This window comes from Pangasianodon hypophthalmus, chromosome 17, assembly GCF_027358585.1.
Source record: "Pangasianodon hypophthalmus isolate fPanHyp1 chromosome 17, fPanHyp1.pri, whole genome shotgun sequence".
NCBI classification, from domain to species: domain Eukaryota; kingdom Metazoa; phylum Chordata; class Actinopteri; order Siluriformes; family Pangasiidae; genus Pangasianodon; species Pangasianodon hypophthalmus.
The window spans coordinates 23,141,166-23,168,554 of NC_069726.1; the positions used below are offsets into that span (position 1 = coordinate 23,141,166).

General features: G+C 39.3%; 1 protein-coding gene across 1 annotated transcript; it reads right to left on the minus strand.

Moving 5' to 3' along the window:
* Positions 1-1,900: 1,900 nt before the first annotated feature.
* On the minus strand, positions 1,901-27,389 carry LOC113544175 (chondroitin sulfate proteoglycan 4). Its single transcript, XM_026942847.3, has 10 exons — positions 26,302-27,389; positions 23,136-23,299; positions 17,414-20,893; positions 15,812-16,276; positions 13,701-13,877; positions 10,502-10,700; positions 10,272-10,403; positions 9,895-10,076; positions 8,082-8,259; positions 1,901-7,483 (listed from the first exon to the last, which is right to left on the minus strand). The coding sequence occupies exons 1-10, from the start codon at positions 26,384-26,386 to the stop codon at positions 5,385-5,387; spliced, it is 7,161 nt and encodes a 2,386-aa protein (XP_026798648.3). The 5' UTR covers positions 26,387-27,389; the 3' UTR covers positions 1,901-5,384.

Sequence of the window (27,389 nt, forward strand, 5' to 3'; positions counted from 1 at the left end):
ACATTGTAGAACTACTTAACAACATTGTAGAACTACTCAACAACATTCTAGACCTACTAAACAACATTCTAGAACTACTTAACAACATTGTAGAACTACTCAACAACATTCTAGAACTACTTAACAACATTCTAGAACTACTTAACAACATTGTAGAACTACTCAACAACATTGTAGAACTACTCAACAACATTGTAGAACTACTCAACAACATTCTAGAACTACTCAACAACATTGTAGAACTACTTAACAACATTCTAGAACTACTCAACAACATTCTAGAACTACTTAACAACATTCTAGAACTACTTAGCAACATTGTAGAACTACTTAACAACATTCTAGAACTACTCAACAACATTCTAGAACTACTTAACAACATTCTAGAACTACTCAACAACATTCTAGAACTACTTAACAACATTCTAGAACTACTTAACAACATTGTAGAACTACTCAACAACATTGTAGAACACCATAACATTATTCTCAGACTACTCAAGAACAATCTAGAACAATGAGACATTACTCTAGAACTTTTCAAGAACACTCTAGAACTGCTCGACAATATCCTCGAACTATATGACACCATTCTAGAACAACGCAACAGCATTCTAGAACTACTCAGCAACACTGAGGAACTATATGACAACATTTTAGAACTATGGAACAACATTCATGAACATTCTAGAGCTACTCGACAACATTCTAAAACTACACAACATTCTGGAACTGCTCGACAACATCCTAGAACTATGACACCATTCCAGAACTATGCAACGACATTCTAGAGCTACTCGACAACACTCTAGAACTATGACAACTTTCAAGAGCTTTGAAACAACATTCTAGAACTAAGTGACAACATAAACCTATGCAACAACATTCTACAACTACTCAACAACATTCTAGAACTACTCAACAACATTGCAGACCTACTCAACAACATTCTAGAACTACTCAACAACATTGCAGACCTACTCAACAACATTCTAGAACTACTCGACAACATTCTAGAACTACTCGACAACATTCTAGAACTACTCAACAACATTGTAGAACGACTCGACAACATTGCAGAACTACATGCCAGAACAGACACATAGTTCTTCAGAGACTCATGCAGTGACTCTGAGTGAGAGCAGACGTGTCAGTAAAGGAGGCCGTTCTCCGTTGCCATGCCGACTGCCAGAGAGCCACTGAGTTCGTCCACACACACACTGCAGCTGAATTATTTATTAGAGCTAATGTTTCCCTTTCTTTCTGCACAGATACACATGAACAGACTGGCACTCAAGCGCTGAAGAATTCAGCACCACTCCTCTCATGTTCAAAGTAAAAATAGCAAATCGGTCATGAAATAATTCAGAGGAATGTAACTGCGTAATTTTTTTTTGAACATGGTGAAAAGCTGTAGAGAAGGGATATTATACATATAAAATGGAATTAGTGAGGAAAAAGCAGTGTTGTGCTGTTAAAGGAAAATAATCAGCGACAGGGTGGTGTGATGAAGCAGAGTTGCATTTACCGTCTCAAAGGTTATTATTTTTCTATATTTTATTCCTCTTATACCACAGCCATTTGTCAATTATATAATATTTACGTTGACTAAAGAATGATACATCACACTTTTATCTGTTCAGAGTTAAACTTTAACGTGGAAAGTCCACCAAACAACGTCCTGTTCTCACTTACAGCAGCTTTAAACAGTCGTTCCCTCAGTTTAACTGAGCGAACTGTAGCTTGTCATGTGACCGAGAAATGGCAAAGCGTAAACTCCTCTGTCAGAAAAGTTACAGCTTTACATCTGACTGTTACAAACCTCTGACACTGGAGACTCCTTCACCATGTCAATGATTACACACACACATTTTAATCCTTTATGTGGAGCGTTTGCCATACACGTCCCTGTGAATGAGCCGTTACTATAGAAACGATAGCGTATTAGAACAAGTGCATTAATATAACCCTGTGATTTGCAGCTGCACTAATGTCAGCATTTGATGCAATTATGATAGAATTTCAGACCAACATCTTTTTTTTTTCCAAGAGCAACTAAAGTTGCCTAGTGCTGAATTCATAAAACATGCTAAAGTCACGCAAAGGCAGCATTTTATAACATATTTTTTTTACATATCGAATAACAAATTTGCATGATGGTATGAATACACAAAAAAGTCTTTAGACAGTACTTTCAGCCTTATCAAGAAATCTAGAAGATACAAATATGCAAACTTAATTCATGCCCTTTTCTCCAGTACACCACTACTGCATGGTCTGCATTTGCATACTGAAATATGATTGGCTCTTATGAGTTATGATGTAATAGTACTTGCCTGTCAATACTAACTCAGTTGTTTCTTTAAATACACATACTCTGACCAGTCTGTACTCTCAGAATAACTCTACTCAGAAAGTATTTAATCATAAAAAAACACCTTCTAAAGTAATGTGGACTCCTGATGTGTCATAGTTTGGTTATTTCAACACATACATCTAGTGTGGACCTAAACAGATACTTAAAATACAATTTACACACTATTTTATCTACCTCACTGATACACTGATACACACATACACATAGACATTCCCTACAGGCACACACAACGTTTCAGAACATGCCTCCACGTGGAACCATGTCACAAGGTGTGGTTCAAAGATGCAACACATAACTCATGAATGGACCGAATAAGTGAATGCACATTTGGGTGTGGAGGTCTCTGGTCATCGATCCAAACATCAGAGAAGCATGAATAAGAGCCGTGGAAACACCCAGAACACGTGGAAAAACTTTCAGAGCCAATTATTCCCAAAGCTTTCTCGCAAAGCTGTTGTAGAAATGCTTAGATAATGGATTTATAAAGATAATTGCCATTGAATGAGCAAAACGTCACTCTACACTGCTCTGTGCTTCAGGGTCACATGACTGTACAGCACAGCACAGAACTGTTAAATTCTCAAATCTGATTGGTCAGTTTTTCAACACAGTAGTTCAGGCCATAATTCAAATCACAGGATCGTTCTAATATGTTATGGTTTCCATAGTAACAGCTCATTCACATGGCCTTGTACAGTGGACACTCCACATAAGCAAAGCCTAATAATAAATGGATAAACAAACAGAAAACGTTTATATAACATTTATGGAAGGAGTCTCCAGTGTCAGCACAGTTTTCAGGACAGAGGACTTTCTGATTTCTTGGTAACATGACAAGCTAATTTCTTTTTTATTTGCTTGCTTTATTAACTTCAAGAAAGAACTGAGTGAGACTGGGGACAGAATGAATGTTAATAACTGCTATAACTTAACAGAACTTATCTTGTTTTGTGGACAGCATTAAATGTAACTATAAACGGACGAAAAGCATGACATTTTGTTCATTAACATATTAAAGAATATAAATGATGGGTAATTGCTGAGGTATAAGAGAAATAAAACACCTCAGGACATGCTGTTTCAGGCTTTGCATTGGGGCATATCTCACCACCATGTCACTGATTAGTTTCCTATAACAGCACGCCTGTCATGTTTTATTCCTTAGCAATATCAGAACTATCAGTCAGCACATAGGGGTTCACAAGTTGTGAAATCACCCTTTTGTACATAAATATAATTTTACACTTCACTCCAAAAAGGTTATTTAGAAAATAAAAGGAAATCAATCAGTTAAAGTGTTATTTTCGCCAAAATGTTAAAAATGTTAAAGTAATAATTTTATCTTTCACGCAACATAATCAAATGTTTTGGTGTCTAAGGTTTGCAACTTTAGTCTTGTACTATATAAGCTATAAGCTAATGTAGTTAACACAGCAATACATTTCGTACATAAACAGTATAATATTATTACTTCTATCATACAAATTGCACCTTACAGCTACCTGAGATACCTACGTGATAAATACGTGCAAAGGAAGAAAAGTGTTTCAGCTTCAAGATGGAGCTATGATTTGTTTTTGTTTTTCTGCAACATCTTTTTTGACTATTTTTAATAAATAACAGTGTCATACAGTATCACAAACCACATCATAAGTTGTTTGCACAAAGCTAAACTGGTGGTTCTAAGTTTCCCTTACTTGTTAGCTACATTAAACTTTTAGACTAACACAAGCTCGATACAAACAACCCAGTCTGAAAAATGTTTGAAGCTAAAGATCATTTTAATTTTAATTTTAACATCAGTTTCCTTTTAAATATAAGGCAACTTGTTCAGTGAGACACAATGAGTAATATAAATATACATGTTTACAAATCCAGTGTAATGAGTCTAAGAAAATATATGTTATATTTATCAAGCATGAAAATATAACCACAGTAACAAAATATGGAAACGGTACTGTCCTCTACATGGTTAACCTTCTGTAATCAGATTACAGTATGTCTCCAAAACATTATAATATTGTCATAACATATTGCACAATCACAATAAAATGCAGCTGCATAAAGCTTATACAAGCTCACTTAGCTCAAATACTTTGGGTATAACAACAAAACTATTGCACAATATTTGGCAAATTAAATCCAGAAATACGCAAACAAACAAACAAACAAAAAAAAAAAACTAGATGCCAGCAACCATATGGGTTGGGTAATACTTTCACACAAGAGGGAAGTTTTGAGTGTTTAAAAAAAACCTACTTGCCACCAGTGCAAATTGTAAATATATATCTAACTACCTCATAAGTCCAGCATACAAGGTCCGAACCTGAGCTCCAGATACTGTCCTTTGAGAGTTTCACATGGGTTCTCTCTGAGTACTCTGGTTTCCTCACACCTCTCCAAAACATGGTGGTAAGTGGGTAGGCTACACTAAACTGCCCCTAGTTGGACAAGCATCCCATTCAGGGTGTATTCCTGCCTTGCCTCAGTATCCTGTCCAGGGTATATTGCTGCCTCACGCTAGAGTTCCCAAGATCCAACTCAACGCTGACCAGATTAAAGTGATTATTAAAGATCAATGAATGATGGAATTAACCATGCTGCCTCTGTCCCCTAAACATGGTGAACTGGCTACCCCAAATTGCCCCCAAGTGCCTTGCCCCAGTGTTCCCTAGAATCCACCTCAACAAATGACCAGGATAAATTGGTTGCTAATCATGAATGAATGATGGAATGAACTATGCTGTCTCTAGTTACAGATGATTCTGTGGTCAGTGATATTGTAGCAAACCCTGTACTGATTTTTTTCTCAGGATTGGTGTACCAGAAGAGACCCGCAGCTTTCACACAGGTTCCACAGGAGTCCATGGACAGAGAGTTCTCTCCATGGGATTCTTCCCACCTCCCCAAAACATGGTGGTAAATGGACTGGCTACTCTAAATTGCCACTAGGTGGACTGACAACCCATCCAGTGTGCCAGATGATTACATGGCCGAAGACATTGTTTCAAACCCAGTACTGATTTTGTCTCAGAGTTGGTGTATCAGGAGAGGACTGCTGTGTTCCCTCAGGACACATGGGAGTCCATGGACAGACAAGCATTGGAGAGTCAGGGAGTGTTATTGCTGGTACCAAGGCCCTATTATTCGCTGGCTCTAAAACAGGGCCTCTAGGACACCGTGGCATAAGAGGGGTCACTACAACAGAGGGAACGGTTAGACTTCTCTCAGGCTGTCCCAGATAAGGGCTTGGAGACACAATGTCCTCAACAGAGTTCTCTGGCAGGTCTTGGATCATGGATGGCTGAGCCCGCTTCTCTTGCCTGTGCCTGAAAACCAAGATTAAAACAACTAGGATGACGATAAGAAACAGGCAGGCCAGGAAGGGTAGAATAATAAGCAGAGGATCAGATGCAGGTCTTGGCAGAGACTCTACCCTGATCGGTGTGTTCCTGGGAGGATCGTTGTGTCTGACTGATGTGGTCTTGGGTGCGTTAGAAACTGTGGATTTTCCTCGTGTGTGGTTCCCCGAACGGTTCCGTGTCTTGGTTTTTGGAGGTACCCAATGTGGTATTTTGGTTGGGTGCATATGTGATGGCTCATTCATGTGTGAAACAACATTGCTTGTTCTGTTAAAAGCAGGATATATGGTTGGACGCACTGGTGCTGTTGAAACGTGTTTTCCTGTCATTGGGTCATAAGGTACAACCATGAAAACAAATTCTCCTCTGGCAGGCTGAACATTTGATGCTTTCAAAAGGAACACAAACGAGTCTTCAAGTGCAGATGTTGTTTTGTTATGCACAACAACTGTTGTGTTACCATGTACAGCTAGAAAGTTAAGGTGCTCCTGAATGGCAATTCTGCCTTGTTCAACATCCCTAAAGGTAAAGGATTCTATAGACTCTGATGCATTACCTAGGTTCACTGTTACCTTTACTAGCTTGCCATATTTTGGAGGAACAATAATTTCAAAGACTGGGTCACTGCCACTGATGGATGCCAGCTCAGTGGCATCTAAAACATCCTTCCTTATTTTAACAGGAATACCATCAGGGATCCGGACTTGTTTTCCAAGGTGGATCAGCGGTTTCACTGTGATATTGAACACCTGATTGGTCAGGTTGCTTTCAGAGGCGACAACAGTGAACTCAAAGCTGTCTCGAGAGGAGGACAAGTCAGTCATTTGATACAAAACCTTCCCCAACCAAAGTTCCTCATGGTCAAAGTGTGTGATCTGGTCTTCCTTAATCATGAGCCTGCCATGACTTGGTGGCATTGTAATGTGATACTTTATGGTTGTGTTTTTCTTGTTGGTCACTGCTGCCAAGTGGTGAAGTGTCAGGATCCCTGTAGTCTGCCCTTGCACTAGAGTCAATCCAGTATTATTTACAACGTTGATTGTGACGTTGTGAACTTCAAGATTAAAGAGCTTGTAGAGTGGACGATGAAAGCCATCGGTAACACTGAAGTAGAATATTCCTGAGGTGGGATTCCCTTCTTGAACAAAGTGCACCCTTCCCTCGTCCACATCAGCCTGGGTAAATGTGACAGTAGATTCATTTAGCCTACCTTCCAGGGCCAGGAAGCCATTGTTAGGCTTGCTGATCACAGTGTAGTGGATGTCCTCAGGTGAAGTGTCCAGATCTTCCACATGAAGGTTTTCAGGACCTAAGGCTACAGTGTCTCCTTTGACCACCAAGAGACTGGGGGCTTGAGTTTTGAGTAATGGAGGCAGATCATTCACAGGCGTTACAGTGATATTAAAAGACTCTGAGACCATAAGGTCTTTCTCATGGGGTGGCTGAGCAGGTTTCCCTATAAGATTTAACCACACATCAAAACTGAAACTGTCAAAGGTGGTCTCCGAGTCATCGTGCACATACGTGATGCCATATTTGTTGAGGATGAACTGGGAGAAGTCGGGTTTTTCACGTGTCAGGTTACGTTCACCTACAACAATTGTCCCGAAGCGTGGCAGTGTGGTGACACGGTACCAGATTTCATAGGAGTCTCGTTCTTCTTCAGGTAGCTTTCCCAGAAGATTTGAGGCATCCAACTTCGACTTATCAATCATTATCCGACTGCCTTCAACCACTACAGCACCTGATATTCCAAATAAATACAAATGAGCAGCTTGTACAGCATTTCTTAAAGTGAAATTAAATTCATTAAGGTGATGAACATATACTTGTTTTGTTTTGTACTGTAGGTTCTAACTTTAACTGAAGAGAGGCCATTCCTTATACATATACGCTTGCTGTTTGTTTATTTCTTTGTGTCCTGATCCTGACTGCATTGATCACATCATCTTTCTCTGTGTTATTTGATTATTACTCAGCATTATATTCAACTCATGTCTGTGTTACATGCCTGACATTTTATTTCCTAATCAGGTGTCTGTCGCTAATCGTGTTTATGGATAGATATTAATTTGCACTGTTCCTTTGTCTGCTCTCACTTCCTAATCAACGCTGTATGCTTAATTGTAATGACACTAGTCTTGACTATGCCTGTTCGACTTTTGACCCTATGGCTTGGATATTTTCATCTACACCTCCGTCATTTCACTTTTAAAAAAAAATCTCAAAATCTAACAGAAAATAATAATTTTGTTTCCATAATAATGTATCTCCTGATATTACATGCCTTGAAGCAATGCCAGCTAGTTAGCTAATCCTATGCTAACCTGAAATCAGAGTACCTGTGTTGGCGAGTAGGACGCTCCTGTGTTCCGGACTTGTGTTATCGTAGGAGATGTGGATGTTAAAAGTGTGAGGTGGGAAGGAAGCAGGAGGTGAAGATGCAGTAAAGATGAAGGAGTCTGTCGCTGTCCATGCTATTGGCTCAGTGTGTTCATATACGACCAAACCGGCCTTTAACTGCAGAACAGAAAAAAAGAACATCAAAAATATAATTTAACACAGATGTAAAACGTGTTTGTTAACAACTTTTGCATCTTTACATTTCCAAAGGCCTATTTATTATTATTCGGTACCTACCTGGAAATCAATGCTAAACAATTAAGCTATGCAATTTGCAAACCCTAACAGTTTCTTTCATTAAAAAACTACATATGCTTTTTATTCATTTAAAGCTACATTTAATGTTGTGAAACAGTCATTCCCTCACCAGCCTCTCTATTCTTCTCTCTCATGAAGTTATATAATAATGCAAAAAAATCTTGTCATGTGTGACGAGGAGGAGGGAGGGGCCATGCTGTGAGGATGCACGCCTTCACTGAGTTGGCTAATGATTGGGAGAGAAGGATAAAGGAGAAGCTGGAGATGCCGAGCGAAAGAGAGAGATGCACACGTAAACTCAAACCCGGGAGGGAGGCGAGACGCGCTGTCGGAGAGCCCTCGCTGCTACGGGAGGATCACGGGAGAAAGGGGAGGAGTGGCTGCTGTCCGCCTGGGGACGGAGGACCCGCTGCTGTCCACCGGGGGGCGGAGGTGCGGTTGCTGTCTGTCTGAAAAGGGGAGGAGCCGTAGCTGTCCGCCAGGAGGCCCAGCACCAGTGCCCACTTCTTGGGGATTGCTTCCCGGCTGGCTGAAGACCAGAAGACAGCATGCCTGGGGACCGGGGAACAAGTTTGCTCTTTTTTCTCTCTCCTCTCTTGCCCTCTTACTGTCTCTACTGCTCACTCCTTCTCTCTCCACTCTTCCTCCTCTCGTCTCTCCTCTCACTTGCAGGATGCGGGGCCGGCCAACCAGTCAAAGGACGTAGCCAGAAGGGCAGCACCGCTCCTCCCGAGAGGTGGGGAGGGGGTGTACATCAGGCCGGAGGCCTGAATCTGCCCGCGGAGGAGTGTGACGAGGAGGAGTGAGGATGCACGCCTGGCACTGAGTTGGCTAATCAGTGGGAGAGAGGGATAAAGGAGCGGCTGGAGATGCCGAGGGAGAGAGAGAGATGCACGCGTGTTTTATGTTTGCCTTACGTTTGTGTTTTACGTTATGTTTATGTTATGTTTATGATTAAATTTTACATTTATGTTCACTCGGTTCCCGCCTCCTCCTTGCCCATCTGTGAAGTTTGTTACATCATGTTAGCAAGAAACCATAAAGTGTAAACTCCTCTGTCCTTAAGAAGTCGGAAAACTTAAAATAACAGCTTTACCTCTGACTGTTACAAAGTGCTGACACTGGAGACTCCTTCCATAAATGTTGAATAAACATCTCCTTGCAGAAAACTTATACACCATATTAACGATTAAATTTTTTTGCATCTGCACTGCAGAGCTGCTGTTAGAGAAAATTAATCAACACTGATCTTGACTCTTCAGATCAGACTCAAGAGTTTAGGAGGTTAAATTCTTAATTTGTTTATTTTCTGAAAAATATAACTAATTACATTCATTAGAAGATTTCACAGGCAGGTGCAAACTATAATAAGTGCAGAAGTGGGCACGGATTAGGTTATTCCATTATAATATTAATTCCATTACAGCACTACCTTGCATATCTTAAATTTCACTTCATTATTTTTCCTAACCAAGAATATAATTTAAACCGCACCATGTTTTGAGTGAACGTAGATATCGGCTTTGTCTCTGTGGAATTGTCGTCTTGGGCCCTGATCAGTTTGCCCAGTCTCGGGGGTGAGGTAACGGAATAGACGATGGTGCGATTCTCATGAACGTCATCATAGTCATTAGTGGCAATAAACAAATCTTCAATGGAAATTACTTTTGAGGAACCTGAAACAAAATAATAATTAATAATGATAATAAAAAAAGACGATTTATTTAACGCCAGTTAGATAAAATCTAGGAATGAATGAAGAAAATGTAGCTCTAGTTCACAATTTATCTAAAAGAAATAAACTAGGACAACAGCGCAGGTGAAACTAAACACAAGTAATAAAATATTATACTTTTTTTCAGTAAAATAACCTGGAAACACTTTCAGTTCACGGTTCCTCTCCAGGCTGAGCGCCAGAGATCGGGCGGCGATGCTGAAAATTTGCCTCGGTGCAAAATTGACCCCGTCATTCACCTGGAAATGAAATCCACCAAACAGGGCACCTTTGGAGGGGAAAAGATTTGTTTCCAAATTTAAGGTCATGTCTTTGCTCAAGATTTAAAGTGCGATTAAAGATTGATGTGATCTTGTCAGCTCTCACCGCTGTGTACGAACACCAGCTGATGGCGCTGGATGTGAGCCTGGGTGAAGTTCAGGACCGGTCTGGAGGGGGCGCTCTTCAGGGCAAGGTGTCCGTTACTGGGGGGAGTGATGATAAACTCCAGGCTCTCAGGGGCAGAGTCACGGTCAGTAGCACTGAGGTCATCGCTGGTGATTTCGGTGACGGAATCCACCCATACCTGTGGGGGCAAAAAGTAATTTTGTTTACAAAAGTGCTATATTTTAATAGTTTGTGTTTCTGGGTGTCTATCAAATTATTTCTTGCTAATTATCACCTGCTAGTTCCATTCTATAACACAATAACCACCAGTCTGTAAGGCTAAAGGACTAAGAACTGCTTGTGAACTTCACTAGTGGTTTAAATCATACAATATAATAGATAAACTAATGTTATCCAACGTGCTAGCACTTGGTTACTGTTTGTTATGTTAGCTAGCTTGCCAACAAATATTTAGCTTAATGTTAGCTAGAGAATGTGCCTACTGTTATAATTGCACAATATAATAGTTAACTTAATATTAGATAAAGTATGTGGCTGTTGTTTTAATGATACAATATACATAATAGTTAGCTTGATATTTTATAGCTAAACATTTGAATTACAGATATAATAATTAATTTATTGATAACTAGCTTGCTACAGCTTGGTTTTAATATCATAATATAATAGTTTGTGTAATCTGAGCTAGCTTGTTAGACAACTTGGACATCAACAATAGCGATTTGCTGTTATATAATATTAGCTTACTCCAGTAAATTAGCTAGCTAATAGCATACTTCACAAAATAACCAAACGTACAAAATTCAAAATTTGGCGGGCGCGAACATAACTGGCAATTATGAGATTAAAAAAGTTGCAACTGAGTGATATTGACTCAAGAGTTCAGTATCATATTGGGAGTTTAAAAAATCGCAGTTGAGTGATTTTCACTGAATATTTCTTTATACATGGCAGAAAAAGCGTCCGTATAGTTTTTTTTAATTGGAGAAGACGTGTAAAGATTTATTTGCTACGCTGCAGAAGGATTAGCTCATTTCTCCAGACTGACGGTGATTTTCTTCTGCACTGTACGATGATCGAACGACTGTCTGTGGTGATGAAGTTAATGTCTACAAGTTTGAATAGCGTGGGAAAATAAGAAAATAGGGAAAGATTTTGTCTACCGAAGAAAGTGCAATAAAGGACAGATTTCACATTTTCACAAAAGATCATAAACAAATTTCAACTAAAACACAAGATACTATAAGAAAAAAGTGCCAGAAGATCATGTTACACCTGCAATGTGATTTATCCAGCACTATTAATAATTAAAAATTTTTTTTTATTATTTGGTGATTTTTATATCTTAGTCTAATGGCTTTCGTGAATGTTTGTGTGGTGTGTTTTACATGGAAGGACATTTTTGCCACAAAGATTTGGATTTAAATTTTGTAAATCAGAATTTTATTTTTCATTTTAAAATTGTATATCATGTTTTGAAGTTGAAATAATTTAAATTGAATTAAAATATAAAATAACAAAAAAATCAATTTTGTGAGCACAGCACATTTGAATCGGTGCCAAAAATTTCCTTTTCTGCTAATTGGTCAAAATGACAACAACTGAATTTATGCTTATTTGCTTTTCTGAAGTGCTCAGCTGTAGCTTTGTATAAATTTACACCTTAATTTTACATTCATATAAAAATGTTTACATTTATGTGCATATTAAAAATGAAATGTTTTGTGCCACCAATCTGGATATTTTAAGACTGACTTTCATGTTGAGTTCAGTTTTAATGTCATACATACACTTTTTACATACTTTTTTTTTTATTCTATTTTAGAATAAAGCAGAAAAAATCTGATTATTAAATTTCATCTTTAAAATCCTAGCAGCAGAAATGTCAAGCCAGAGGTTTTGAGCCTCCTGGTGGAGAAACTGAGTATTTAAAGTCTACATCTGAGATTTCTATTACTATATAATAACTGGGACAAATGCTACAGAAAGATCAATGTACATACTATGAAAGAAAGCAAATAAATTATTTTATAGAGATACTAAATAAGATATTATTGATAGGTTGGAATCATGGATCATTTAATGAGATCTCCTACTGCAGGTACATCGCAACAAACTCCATCTATAACATTTATGACAGACAGACAGACGGAAAGACAGAAAGACAGACAGACAGAAAGACAGAAAGACAGAATCCTGAGGGCCCCATTACAAACAAACCCATTGAATCCTCATGCGGAGCGGGATAAAGTGTGGAATGCAAAGAATTTAGTCAGATAATGTGACCAAACCCAGTCACTCTCTCTGCATTATTCACACATGATAAACTACAGCATTGTGCATAAGTATTCACACCCTCGAACTTTTCCACATTTTATCATGTCACAGCCTGGAAGTGAAATGGACTTAAACCAGATTTTTACCATTTAATTTACACAATAAATTAAATTGTGACACAAATGGGTTGGTTGCATAAGTATTCACCCCCAATCAGTACAATTAAAATCTTCTAAGATATGTACAAATGTCGTTGCACATCTGGATCCTGATTTTTTTTTTATTTTTTGCCCAATCCTCATTTTTTTTTTTTTTTTTTTTTTAGTAATGGACTTCTTTTGATAGTTCCTTGGTCTTCATGATAGTGTGTGTTTAGGTATGTTCTCTAACAAACTCTGGGGGAACACGTGTATATATTATGAGATCACGTGACACTTTAATTTGCACACAGTCTGAATCCATTCAACTAATTATGTGACCTCTGAGGGTGACCAGAACTAATTTTTTGGTTTCTCAGTGACGGGAGTAAATACTTATGCAATCAGAACATTTACGGGTTTTTTTGCAAATATTTTTGCAAACTATACAGATTTTTTTTCCAGTATTATGGCCTTTGTTGTGTCGATCCATGAAAAAAAATCCCAAATAAATCCATTTCAGTTCGTAACATGACAAATTGTAGAAAAGTTCAAGGGGGGTGAATACTTACGCAAGGCGCTGTATATATGCTTTTGAGCATACCATTACAATTCAATCAGCTGTGAAAATTTTAATCATAAAATAAAACCAGTATATACAACATTTATGTTCCAAAGTAGCAACAGAGTTAAGTAGATATTCCTGAAATTATATCACATTAATAATATTGCAGTATGTCAGTGGTTTATGATTCTCCTCTCACCCTCAGGATCCTGTTGATGGTTATAACTGGAGCCTCGTCGTTTACAGGCGTGATGTTCACGTGTATGACACGAGGCACGCTCTGCTTACGGACGTCCGTGTCATTTGCAACCAGCGTGAAATTATCGGCTGTCGTCTCACTGCCATCGTGGACATACGATATGAACTCATGTTCAACCTGTGCGGTAAATAAATAACTTATAAATATGTGTCAGAGTCAAAGAATTTATTTCGATTTCTTAAATGAGCAAAGGGATGATAAATACAAATAAATGTTTACTATCAAACAGTATTTGGAATACTATTATAATACACCGATCAGCCATTAAAACCACCTGCCTAATATAGTGTAGGTTCCCCTCGTGCTGCCAAAACAGCTCTGACCTGTCAAGGCATGGACTCCACAAGACCTCTGAAGGTGTGTGTGGTATCTGGCACCTAGACGTTAGCAGCAGATCCTTTAAGTCATGTAATTTGTGAGGTGGGGCCTCCATGGACCAGACTTGTTTGTCCAGCACATCCCACAGATGCTCGATCAGACTGACATCTGGGTAATTTGGAGGCCAAGTCAACACCTTGAACTCTTTGTCATGCTCCTGAAACCATTCCTGAACAATTTTTGCAGTGTTGCAGGGCGCATTATCCTGCTGAAAGAGGCGACTGCCATTAGGGATTACTGTTGCCATGAAGGGGTGTACCTGGTCTGCAGCAAAGTTTAGGTAGGTGGTACATGTCAAAGTAACATCCACATGAAGGCCAGGACCCAAGATTTCCCAGCAGAACATTGCCCAAAGCATCACACTGCCTCCGCTGGCATACCTTCTTCCCATAGTGCATCCCGGTGCCATCTCTTCCCCAGGTAAGTGACGCACACGCATCCAGCCGTCCACATGATTTAAAAGAAAATGTGATTAATCAGACCAGGCCACCTTCTTCCATTGGTTCATTGTCCAGTTCTGATGGTCACGTGCCCATTGTAGATGCTTTTGGTTGTGGACAGGGTCAGCATGGGCTCTCTGACCGGTCTGCGGCTACGCAGCCCCACACACAGCAAGCTGCGATGCACTGTGTATTCTGACACCTTTCTATTATAGCCAGCATTAACTTTTTCAGCAATTTGTGCTACAGTAGCTCTTCTGTGGGACCAGACAAGACAGGCTAGCCTTCCCTCTCCACGTGCATCAATGAACCTTGGGCACCCATGACCCTGTCACTGGTTCACTGGTTGTCCTTCCTTGGACCAGATTTGGTAGGTACTAACCACTGCGCCGGGAACACCCCCCACAAGTCCTGCCTTTGTGGAGATGCTCTGACCCAGTTGTCTAGCCATCACTATTTGACCCTTCAGATCCTCAGTCACTCAGATCCTTACGTTTGCCCATTTTTCCTGCTTCCAACACATCAACATTGAGAACTGACTGTTCACTTGCTGTCTAATATATCCCACCCCTTCACAGGTGCCATTGTAATGAGATAATCAACGTTATTCACTTCACCTGTCAGAGGTCTTAATGTTATGGCTGATTGGTGTATGTCCATATAAGATATTAAATTCTACATTACGTCAAACTTTTTTTTTTGGTGTTATCTGATTTATTTGTTAACTGTAAAACTGTTGCACAGGTTTGATAATGGTTATAACATCAAGGACGATTATTCTGTTTAATATTAAAAATCCTAAAGATTATTCATCCAATAAAGCATCCCATAAAGCAGGTGTTACAATCCCTTATACCTTCAAATGCATAAATCTGTAAATCAAAATAAGTGGAGAAGAAATGAGACTTAGGCAAATTGAAATATCATTATAAATGCATACACAGTATAAATGCGTGTATTAATGAATTGATAAACGAGTAAATGAATGTACAGATCAATCAATGAACTAATCAATCAAGCAATTATTTAATCATACAATTAATTAAGTCAGCAATTTGTTCAAGCTTTCATATATGGATGAATAAGCCACCACTTATGCAACTGTTATCTAACAACAGCCAATTATCTATTTATGTTTATAAACTTTAACTAAAATTTAATGACCTAAGAAAACCAAATAAAGATGAAAATATGATTCGTCGTGCATTCCTACTATTAAACGAAGAAACTGACCTGCACCCTGGTGAAAGATGGGATCGGGACCCCAGGGATCCTGGAGTGCTCTATATGGCCGTGATGTGGACCCTCGATCACATGGTACTGGACATGAAGTTCTGTAAAGTGTTGGCCCGTGATCTTTATTATATCTTGAGTTAGAGCTATTGAAGATCCCTCTTTCAAGGTTATATTTGACACTTCGAGTGGTAGGAAGAAAGGAATGATATCCACAAACACCACCAGATCACAGAGTGTTACAATCCCATTAGTGACATCCAGTGAGAAAGAGTCACTGGTGTGTCCGGGTTTCTCCTGGACATACTGGATGTGACCAGCATTAATGTCCCACTGTGAGAACTTCTCAACGGTCCCATCGTAACGGTTCTCTCCGTCCATGTGAGAACGGCTCAGGAAGCCGTGTGATGGAGGTGTTTTCACGGTGTACATGATCTCATCTGGCGTGTTATCTTCATGAACTACCTGAAGCAAAACACATACCGAAACTGACCAAATACATACCCAAATAGTGTCATTAATTTACCAACTGTCCCAAAAATAACACATTGGGACATTTCTTCTAGTTCATTTGCTAAATTCTGGACCAGGGCTCAATTTTTTTTGTGAGATTTTATCTTTGAATTTGGTTTCGTTCGTCACCAAATTGTTTACATGCATGGATGGTCAGATGTGTGTTTTGAAGGACACTTATTATTGGTTCTCAGGGTGTTTTCTTATAGTAGGTTACATAAGTGCACTTTTATTTGAGAAAACATACCATATTGTAAGTACTAGCTAACAAGTAAGTAAGGTCGATAAATGATTTTTTGAATAAGTAAAGAAAATGTTTTCTAATGAGTCATTTCTATTGGTCATTGGTTTGATATGTCAGGAATAAAACACTATGTGTTGTGATTTTACAGGAAAATAATCAACAATGGGTTGGTGTGATGCCCCAAAGTTGATTATTCTCCTATAACAGAACCTTACGAAATGTTTTATTCCTTACATTTTATCCTTTTATAGTTACAATTACTGTTGTGAAACATGTGTATGTTACAGCAGCTATAAACAGTCGTTCCCTCACCAGCCTGACTTTTTCTCTCTCTTGAAGTTAAAATAAAAATGCAGTTTGTCATGTTAGCAAGAAAGAGCAAAGCAAAAAAACTCCTCTGTCCTGAAGATGTGGAAAACTGTTACACTGCACTGACACTGGAGACTCCTTCCATGAATGTTAATCTTAAATAAACTTCTTCTTACAGAAAACTTCACCATATCAATCCGTTTATGTGGAGCATCCGCCATACAAACCCCTGTGAATAAGCTGTTACTATAGAAACAATAATGTATTAGAATAGACAGAGGTATTGTTATAGAAGATTAATCAACACCTTCTGATCAGATTTGTCCACAGCCGTAACTCACTGAGCCATGATTCACTTGAATGAGGAAACAGACCTGCAATTTTAAGTTCAGTTGTTTTTACACACCTGAACACAGGCGTTCAAAGTGTTCACAACTGTCAAAATGAACTGAACTAGCAAGTATAAATCAGCAAATTCAACTTATTATAACACATTCTGTTACACAAATCCTGATTATTATCCATGTGATACAAACCTCAAGCTCCTTTTTGTGAATTTTAACAGGTTTTCCTTCTTCCACCACTACAGAGTGGTTGTGGATGAGTTGTGGAGGTTTCTGATGGCTCTCGAGGTACACCTTCACTGCCACGGTCACGTCCAAGCGCAGCCCATTTACCGTAGCTGTGAGGCTAAAGGAGTCCACAAGGTTTCTGCCATCGTCATGGCGATAGACTACATGACCCACCTTCAAGTCATACTGCGTGAAAGCATCAGCCTCAATGCCTTCACAAAGTAGAACGCCATGACTCGGAGGATGAAATATCTCAAAAAGGATATCCTCGTCACTTCGGACATCGGTGTTGGTAGCGACACTGAAGTTGACTGACTGTAAAATTACTTCCTGTCCCTTTTGGACTAGTAGGCCAGTGTTGTTGGCTACCTTTAAATAAGGATCCTGGGCACTTACTTCCAGCAGCGTTGATGTATAATGCTTCCCGTCAGATACAAAGAGTACAAAGCGTCCAAAGCTCGCACCTCTTTGGACAAACAGAACTCTCTTTTCCTCTAGGTCTCTTTGATGGAACTGATAAAGCTTGTGCGAGGTATCATTTACCAAGACTAGCTCACCCATCGGGATTCCCCGTCTGGTATAAAGCAGCTGTCCATCATCGTAGTCCGAATCAGGGTCATGGTAACAGAGATCCTCCAACGTCAGGAGCCTCTGACTGTCACATGCAACGTGAAAGACTTTATCTACAACACGAACAGGTTTTTGATCATTCACTAACTGAATGGAGATGTTGAAAATGCCTTCAATGTCTTTCAAAGATGATGCCGAAGCACAGAACGTAAATGCGTCATGTGTTGTTTCACTATCATCGTGAACGTACAAGATGCGTTCCTCTAGAATGTCCTGGTTTGTGAACTCCACTATATTGTTGCTGGAGTTGTTGATTTGGATTACTTTCCCATGTTGAGGGCTGCTTCTGAAGGTGTAATGTACAGCTCCAGAGCCAAACAAGAAAAGATTGTCCTTGGTTATGATCTTACTCTCCCCTTCCAAGAGGGAAAGGCCATGATTTCTCAGAACTACGCTGTGAGCATCGGCTTTGATGCTGATCCTGAAGTTATGCCTCCCGGAATAGGAGTACTCTGAAAACACCTGAAAGCTGAACATGTCCCTCAGGTCTTTGTTTGGCTTTTCAAAAAGTTTATACTGTACTTTTTGGTTAGTGATATTCATTTGACTAAAAGTAGAGTTCTTTTTTAGGGGCTTGTCATTGAAAATCAAGACACCTCTCCTTGGTAAAGTCAACAAGCGGACATGAATATCATTCTCAGACAGTTTCACATTTTTGGATACTATTCTAAATTCCTGAGGTGTCAACGTGACTTTATGATCATCGTTCACCTCCATTTTACTCCTGGTGACTTTGTACTGAATCCATCGGATCCTTATATGAACGAGAACCTTGTCTGTAGACACAGAGCCAATGCTGATTTTGCATGTGAAGCCATCGGTTACATTTTTTAATTGGGGACCATGGAAGGTGCTAAGATACCTGAGTCGATCCTTTTCTAGAAGTTTCTGTGTGAAGGTACTAGTCTGCTTCCACTCACCACTGGAATGTAGCCGTTGCAGCTCACCGTAGACAGGTGGGTCTAGGACATCATACCGGATATCCGTTGCTTGTTTGGCCATGTTTACTTGCACAGCTAAATGTTTACTACCAACACGAGAAGCTCGACCCTGGATCACATCCACGCCAGTGTTATTTACAACTTTGTACTCCAAGGTGATGGCCATAATTCTCAGCACGACCGTATTGCTCACTTTTTCTCCATCGCTCACTCTGATGGCCATCCTAGAGTTCTTGATGCCTTTGTGGACGAAACTCACCTTACCCTGTTCCAAGTCCGAGTAGGAGAACGAGGTCACGGGTTTTCCTGGATTATCATCAAGTTCCAGGAATCCAGCATTTGCAATTAGGTTACCGAGTAGAGAGAATACCAGGTCTGTGTAGTTACTATCAGGGTCAGTAGCTCTTAGCATGTCCGTGCTCAAATGCCGCTTGGAATTCTCTAGGAGAATAAAAAGGTTTCCCTCTGGGAGGCTGAGTTCTGGGGCATCGTTAATAGGCGTGACAGTGATGTTAAACCTGTGCAAGTGGCTCCCCTTCAAATAACCAGGCACCACTTTATTGGTACTGGTGGTGAAAACAGAAAACATGAAGAAGTCCTGAGGATCCTCTGAGCCTCCGTGAACATACATGACCCGACTATACCATAGATCCAGAATACTGAAGGTATTTTCCTGTTGCTTGGGATCAACATCGAGCCTCAGCTGCCCATGGACCGGCTGCTCCTCGATGCGGAACATGATCTGGGATTGCCGGATCCCAAGCTTGCGGAATTCCAGGTTCAACTTAATGTGCGTTGCATCAAGTGGTGCTCGTCCACCCTCGAGGACCTCCAGATCTTTGAGAAGTAAGAAGGTCTGAGTCTTCGTTTTGTCTAATTGAGGAGTCTCCGGTTCAAGAGTCTCTGGACTTGTCGTGGTCATGGGTTTGACATGTTTCACAGGCTCACAACCAATAGAAACATCTTTGGTCACCATAGCATTGGGCAGGCCCATGTTTTGGTCATTGACTCTGATATTTCTAATACATCCTTTAAAGGAACCGCCACTTATATGCTTCGGTACTACAGAGAGCAAACCATTTCTACGTACTTCTGAAAATGTGTTTGCATCCACTCCACCCAAGAAGAGGGGTCCATTGAGCTGGAGAGCCCTGGATTTGGCTCCAAAGCTGGAATTCAAGATCTCCTTGCCAATGGTTAACTGAAGAGCCCTAGGTGCTACATAGAGCCTCACTGAGTGCCAACCTTCTTCACTCACAATTGTTATTGAGCTTAAAGCTGTCTTACTGCCATCTACTCTAACAACAGCAACGAGGCGCCTGTGTCGTATCTCCAAAGCTACATAGTCCCCCTTGCCCGCAGAGCTGTACAAGAGAAGCCCATGTTCAGCTGAGGTATAAAACTCACACTCAAACATGCCTTCCTGGGGAACCTCCCACATCGGCAGAGACATGTACGCTTTGGAACTGAAGAAACTGATTGAGTCATTCACAGAGGCTGAAAACTGTGGGCTGCAGCCCAAAGACACCTCGTGGACCATTTTATATCCAGAGTAAGGCCTTAAGGATGAAAGCAGATTGTGTTCATTAAATAGCACTTCATCCAGACAGCCCCGAAAGCCCACATGAGATATATCATTGAAAAGGTAGAGCTTATCCGAATTCTCAAGACCACCGACGTAAAGTCCGTCCTGAATGCTGAGCTCCAGATCAGGCCCAGGCATCCTCAGACTGCTCTGTGAGCTTTTGTCGACAGTCAGGGTGACATTGTGGTCATGATGTTGGAGTTCAATGGAGTGCCAGGTAAGGTCGTTCAGGAGAGCCGCTTTCTCTGAGCGAAGGGTGTGTTCACCTGATCCGAGTTCAATCTGCACCTGTGTTTGAAAAAAATACAGCTGTTAGATGATCAAATAAATCAAGCTGATGTTAGTAAAATAAGATGGTGTAGCCAGGAATTAATTTTAAGAGGGGAACTGAGGAAATACACTAAATAAAATCAACACATGATCTGTACATCAGACAGCAGTAGGAGAGGTGATCTTCTCAAAGGTGTGTTTTGTGTACCAGCCTTCTGGATTTTCTAGATTAGTAAATACTTTTGAATGTCAGAGTTTTTGATTTGAGACACAGCTCATGACAACAATCACGATGACAGCACAAAGGTTTAACAGAGCTTGTCATAATGTTAAATGCCACTGTGCATGAAATTGCTAAACATTTTCAGTTCCACTTGGAAACCTGACTGACAGGGATGTTTTGGCTCTGACATGCTAAATGGTGCATTTAATCCTTCAAATGTATGAAATGTGTGAATAATGCTGCTTGCGTTGCTACTGCTTCTGCACACACACACACACACACACACAGAGTCACGTGTCAAGAATGAATCTGGCTTCTCTACTTCGCGTAGTGCCGTATCACACCACCCCAGCGGGGATTATTTTCCTATAACAATGCAACACTTCTTACTAGACTGGTAATTCAGTACAAGGAATATTCCTTTGGGTTTTAGTCACTTACGTTACAGACATAATAAACCGTTCAAATGTTACAACAGTCCTATATTATAAATTTATGAATTTAAAAAAAATGTAGGGTGGTCAAGGCTTGGAGTTGCAAAAAAATTCGTAATGTCCATTTGGGGACATTTGTCCAAAAAGTTTGGGAATGTAGCTAAGATGGCTTTCAGAGAGAAACCGGAAAAATGCATGATTCCGATTAATTGCATGATTCCAATTGGTTAATCCTGTTTCCCGGCATAGCAGCTGGTAGACAAAAAAATGTATCTTAATTAACCTAAGAGATGTGTGCGTTTCATGCTTAGAGAATCGTAATGATGACTTTGTAGAACTTTCATGAACATCAGTGTATAGCATAATTACTGTGCAAAACAATGACACATATATAATCGTCTGTGCTGAATGTATGTCATGTTAATCTCCTATGGATAAACGTCACAAAATACACAAAATCTGCCCCTAGCTACTCCTCAGGCTGTGTTGCATTTTTAAAAATTTCTTTCTACATTTGGTAAGATCACCAGATAATATATTCACTCTGTCAGCCGTCTCAACTCAGCGGAAACAAGCGAGGACTTGATTTAAAATTACATCAGCAGGGATTCAGTCTATGAGTCGACTTTCCTGCAGGTTCCCCTCCTGGGCATCCTGAAGATAATAACTAATCAAGGGTTTATGCGACGTTTATGTCAGGATGGTATTTACTCTAGCCTTAGGAAACATACTGTGGGTTAATTTATTACAGTGCAGAGCTACGCTGTGTAGGTTTACTCCAAGTGCATTAGAGTAATATATAAAGTGGTGAATTAAAAACTACAGAAGAAAACCTTTTTTTTAATAAATATATATTGTTTGTGTATAAAGTTGTGCATGTAAAGTTTGTGTATAAAAATACAAAAGTTTGCAGCCCCATCCCATTGTTTCTGAGTAAAAAATACATTTTACTTTTATGTTTTCCATTTATCTACAAAAAAATTAATTCAAAAAGGGTTAATGAACAAGAGTTAACAAGATATGGCAGGAAAATTATTTAGTGTATTTAATAATAAACGTATTTATTATTTAATAATATTAGTTTCTGTTTTGTTTTCCACAATTAATATCTCTAAATACATCATTTGACCTTTTTATTTTATTTGATCATCTGTGAACAAAAAAATGTGTTAATACTTTTATTTTTTTATTTCATTTTACCCCACTAGATTCTACCTACCTCACATTTGTATCTGTAATATATAACATTCACGTTTTGTGACATATTTTTCATATTACAGTAGAAATTCTAACTAGTTTATAATATCTATACAGTATTTGCTGCTGATCGGAAGGACCTCAGAGTAATCATTTTGTAGTTCAGTGTAAGCGCTTGTTTTACTGTGATTATAACAATAAATTCTTGAATCTTTAATAAATTCTTGAATCTTGAATCATATTTTTCAATCTGTCTCAACCTTTGTACTCAAGTGTAAATGTAATTATATACACAATCCTAGCTTTACTACAAAATATTAATGTCTAACGCTAACGTCTTGTGAAAAAACTAGCTTCTTGTGATTTGTCATGACACTGAGGCGTACAAGTTATCTAAACCACGCACCTGAATACGTCCTGCCTGTAGCGCCACCCAGAGGAAATCTGTCTCCCCGGCAGCCAGGAAGAGCAGCCCGTCTGCGCTGGAGGTCCGAAATCGCACATGGAGGGAGTTTTTACTGGACGACTCCACGGTTTTCAGCTGCACAAACCCATCTCCGAAGAAAGAGGCTGTAAAGTGATGACAAGGTTTCATCAGCAGGCTGTAGGTGAGGGGTTCGTGCAGAGTTTTATTTTATACCACAGCTCTGTTCAATTCTGGATTCTGATTGGCCGAGAGGTGTTGATTAGTTTTCTATACCAGCAGCTCTGACAGTAGTTCAGCTGCAAATCAAAGGTTTGTATTAATAAATGTTTATGTAATGTTGTGGAATGTCCATGAAACAAGTTAGTTCCTAATCTCACTTATGTTACAGCAGCTATAAAGAGTCATTCCCTCACCAGCCTCTATTTTTCTCTCTTTCAGTTTAACATTTAAGGAAGGAGTCTCTAGTGTCAGTTGTTTTTTGTCTTTTTAACACATGTAACTATAAACGGCCAAAAGTATGACGTGTTGCATAATTACTGTGCAAAACAATGACACATATATAATCGTCTGTGCTGAATGTATGTCATGTTAATCTCCTATGGATAAACGTCACAAAATACACAAAATCTGCCCCTAGCTACTCCTCAGGCTGTGTTGCATTTTTAAAAATTTCTTTCTACATTTGGTAAGATCACCAGATAATATATTCACTCTGTCAGCCGTCTCAACTCAGCGGAAACAAGCGAGGACTTGATTTAAAATTACATCAGCAGGGATTCAGTCTATGAGTCGACTTTCCTGCAGGTTCCCCTCCTGGGCATCCTGAAGATAATAACTAATCAAGGGTTTATGAGACATTTATATCAGGATGGTATTTACTCTAGCTTTATGAAACATCCCTGGATAAAGTCTCAGAGATTTACAGGATTTTAGATAAACGCTGTACAGTTAATTAAATAGTTTAACAGCATACTGTGGGTTAATTTATTACAGTGCCGAGCTACGCTGTGTAGGTTTACATTAAATGTAACTATAAATGGACAAAAGTATGACATGTTGCTTTTTAATTAAAATCGGTGGCAAACTGTTGTGGTATACAAGGACACTTTTATAGGAATGCTGTTATAGGAAAATAATCAATTTCAGGATGGTAACTGTGACTCCGCTTCAGCATATCACCCCACTGTTGATTATTTTCCTAAAACAGCACCACACATTGAGGTTTATTCCTTTCATACTGTATGTTCAACTCATTTATTATCTGATTTGCAGCAAAGTATCTGACCTCTGAGACCTGTAAATTCAATATCGATGTAAAAAAAAAAAACACTGTGAAAAAAAGAAAACAAGGTCAATGACTTGCAGCTCTGGGGGCAAGAAAGTTAATTGCAGTCTCACTCTTTCTGACTGTCGCCTCCCACACATTTCTTTCCACATGGTACCTGAGGGCATGAAATTCCCTTAACAATGAAAATTAATTAAATACGGAATTCTAAACATTATTATTTATCTAATATTATTACTTATCCCAGGATGATGGACAGGAATTACATTTTTATTGGCAGAGAGACAGCATACATTCTCACACACACACACACACACAACCCCACTGATGCCCTACAGCGTATTACACAGACTAAGTGCCTTTAATGCGTTATCAGAATTCAATTAATGCACATTAATGCACTGAGTGTCTTTTAAAAGCACAACAACGAGACTGGCAGTGTTTCTAGAGCAGCGGGTCAATCAGGATTATACATTATCTGTGGAAGAGGATAAGCCGGGAGACGAGCTGTGTGAATGAACACGCTGTATTATCTCACATTATACATCTGCTGTGGAGTGAAACATTATTGCTTTCCAAAAAAAAAGAGACATTTATATAACGTTTATGGAAGGAGTCTCCAGTTTCAGTGCTTTGTAATAATCAGTGGTAAAACTGTAACGCTTAGGACTTGTGGTACAATTTGCAACCATATACGGATAAAAAGTGTGACTTGTCGTTCTTTAATAAATAAAAAATTTAAGTAATCACTGGTAAATTGCTGTGGTATAAGAGGAATGAAACACTTTGTGGCATACTGTTACAGGAAAATAATCAACTTCAGGATGGTAACAGTAACTCTGCTTCATCACACCACCACGTTACTGATTATTTTACTATAAAAGCACAACTTTACTTTTGCTACATCTTTACTTATTATTCCAGTTATTCCGATGAACAGTAGAATTGGATCAACAAAAATTGTAATAGCTGCACATGTGCATTTAGAAGCTTAGAAATTAAGAACAAAAATTATTTTGTTGCCCTTATCATTATATAATTATGTTTATAACTAATCATCTGTGTTTAATTATTATTTTATTAGTAGTAGTAGTAGTAGTAGAATTATTTATAAAGCAGTTTATCAATTAATTATAATTAAAAATCAGTATAGTTTTATAAAACATAATTAAAAAAAATTAAATAAATGGATACATAAATTTTAAAAAGGCTTATAATACATCCAAAAATACAGCCATGATACATTTTATAGTCTATAGTTTGTGGAAAAATAGGGAATAGGGGAATAGGTAAACAGGGAATAGGGGAATAGGAAAACAGGGAATAGGGGAATAGGGGAATAGAGAGGAGGTGAATAAGGAATTGGGGGATAGAGAAGAAAGGAAAATGCATAGGGGAAGAGAGAAGATGAATAGCGAATGGGGAATAAGGAAGAGGTGAATAGGGGGATAGAGAGGAGGGAATAAGGAACAGAGGAATAAAGAATTGGGGAATAGAGAGGATGAGAAATAGGGAAACAGGATTAGAGAGGAGAGAATACAGAATGGGGAATAGAGAGGAGTTGAATTGGGAACAGGGGAACAGAGAGGAGGGAATGAGGAATGGAGGAATAGAGGTGAGGAAAAGGGGAATGGAGAGGAGGGAATGAGGAATAGAGGAATAGAGGAGGAAATGAGGAATAGAGGAATAGAGGAATAGAGAGGAGGGAATGAGGAACAGAGGAATAGAGAGGAGGGAATGAGGAATAGAGGAATAGAGAGGAGGGAATGAGGAACAGGGGAATAGAGAGGAGGGAATGAGGAACAGGGGAATATATAATATTTAATATATAATAGATGAAGTCTTTAGTAAAGATCTCACCTCCTTTCGCAGTTCGGTTTATCATCACATAAAGCAGAAGGAGCTTCCACAGCAGGCTCCTGGCTCTCAGGACACACTGCCACATCTTTCATAGCCTGTAAACTCGGGTTATAAAGTATTTATTTACAAAAATAATAAGAATAATAACCTGCGTTTCTCCGAGGGCGCGAGCCGTAAACACACATCCTCAACTTTAAGCACTCAGCACTAAATCAGAGTACCTGCGCGCGCCCGTGACGTAAGCACGTAATGCAGAAAGCCCCGCCCACATGCGCGCACGCGTTAAGTGTTTATGGTGAGTTATAAATCAGAGCCAGCTTCAGTTCTGGCCATTTCTCCATCTCTAGCTGAGTTAATGTGGTCAGGAAATGAATATAATCCATATAATAATCGTGTAATACCTACTTTATGCAAATGTAAATATAAATGTATCTGTAGAATTAGCCCCAGTCTATTATAGTGCTGATATTCCTCTCATAAAGGTGACCTGTGTAGTCCTGTTACCTGCGATAGAGAAATGGTCACGTGCTCTCAGGGCTTTTTTCCGGGGGTCACTTTTTTATATTTCAGTGTGCAGTTTGCACAAGTAGCCACTTGAGGGTGCTGTTTCATACACAATGCATCTCTGCAGCAGGATTTTTATTGATGACTATCCTCATCTTTAACACTCTGACACCAGAACAATGAGTAACACACACACACACAGCAGTGAAACACACAAACACACCCCAGTGAAACACACACACATACACAAACAAATGAAATACACACACACATACACACACACCAGTGAAACACACACACACCAGTGAAACACACTCACATACACAAACAAATGAAATACACACACACACATACGCACACACCAGTGAAACACACACACACACCAATGACACACACACACATACACACCAATGAAAAATACACACGCACACACCAATGAAAAATACACACACACACACACACACACACTAATAAAAAACACACATACATGCCATTGAAACACACACAAACACACCAATGACACACACACACTCACACACACTCACACCCACCAATGCAACACACACACAAACCAATCACACGTG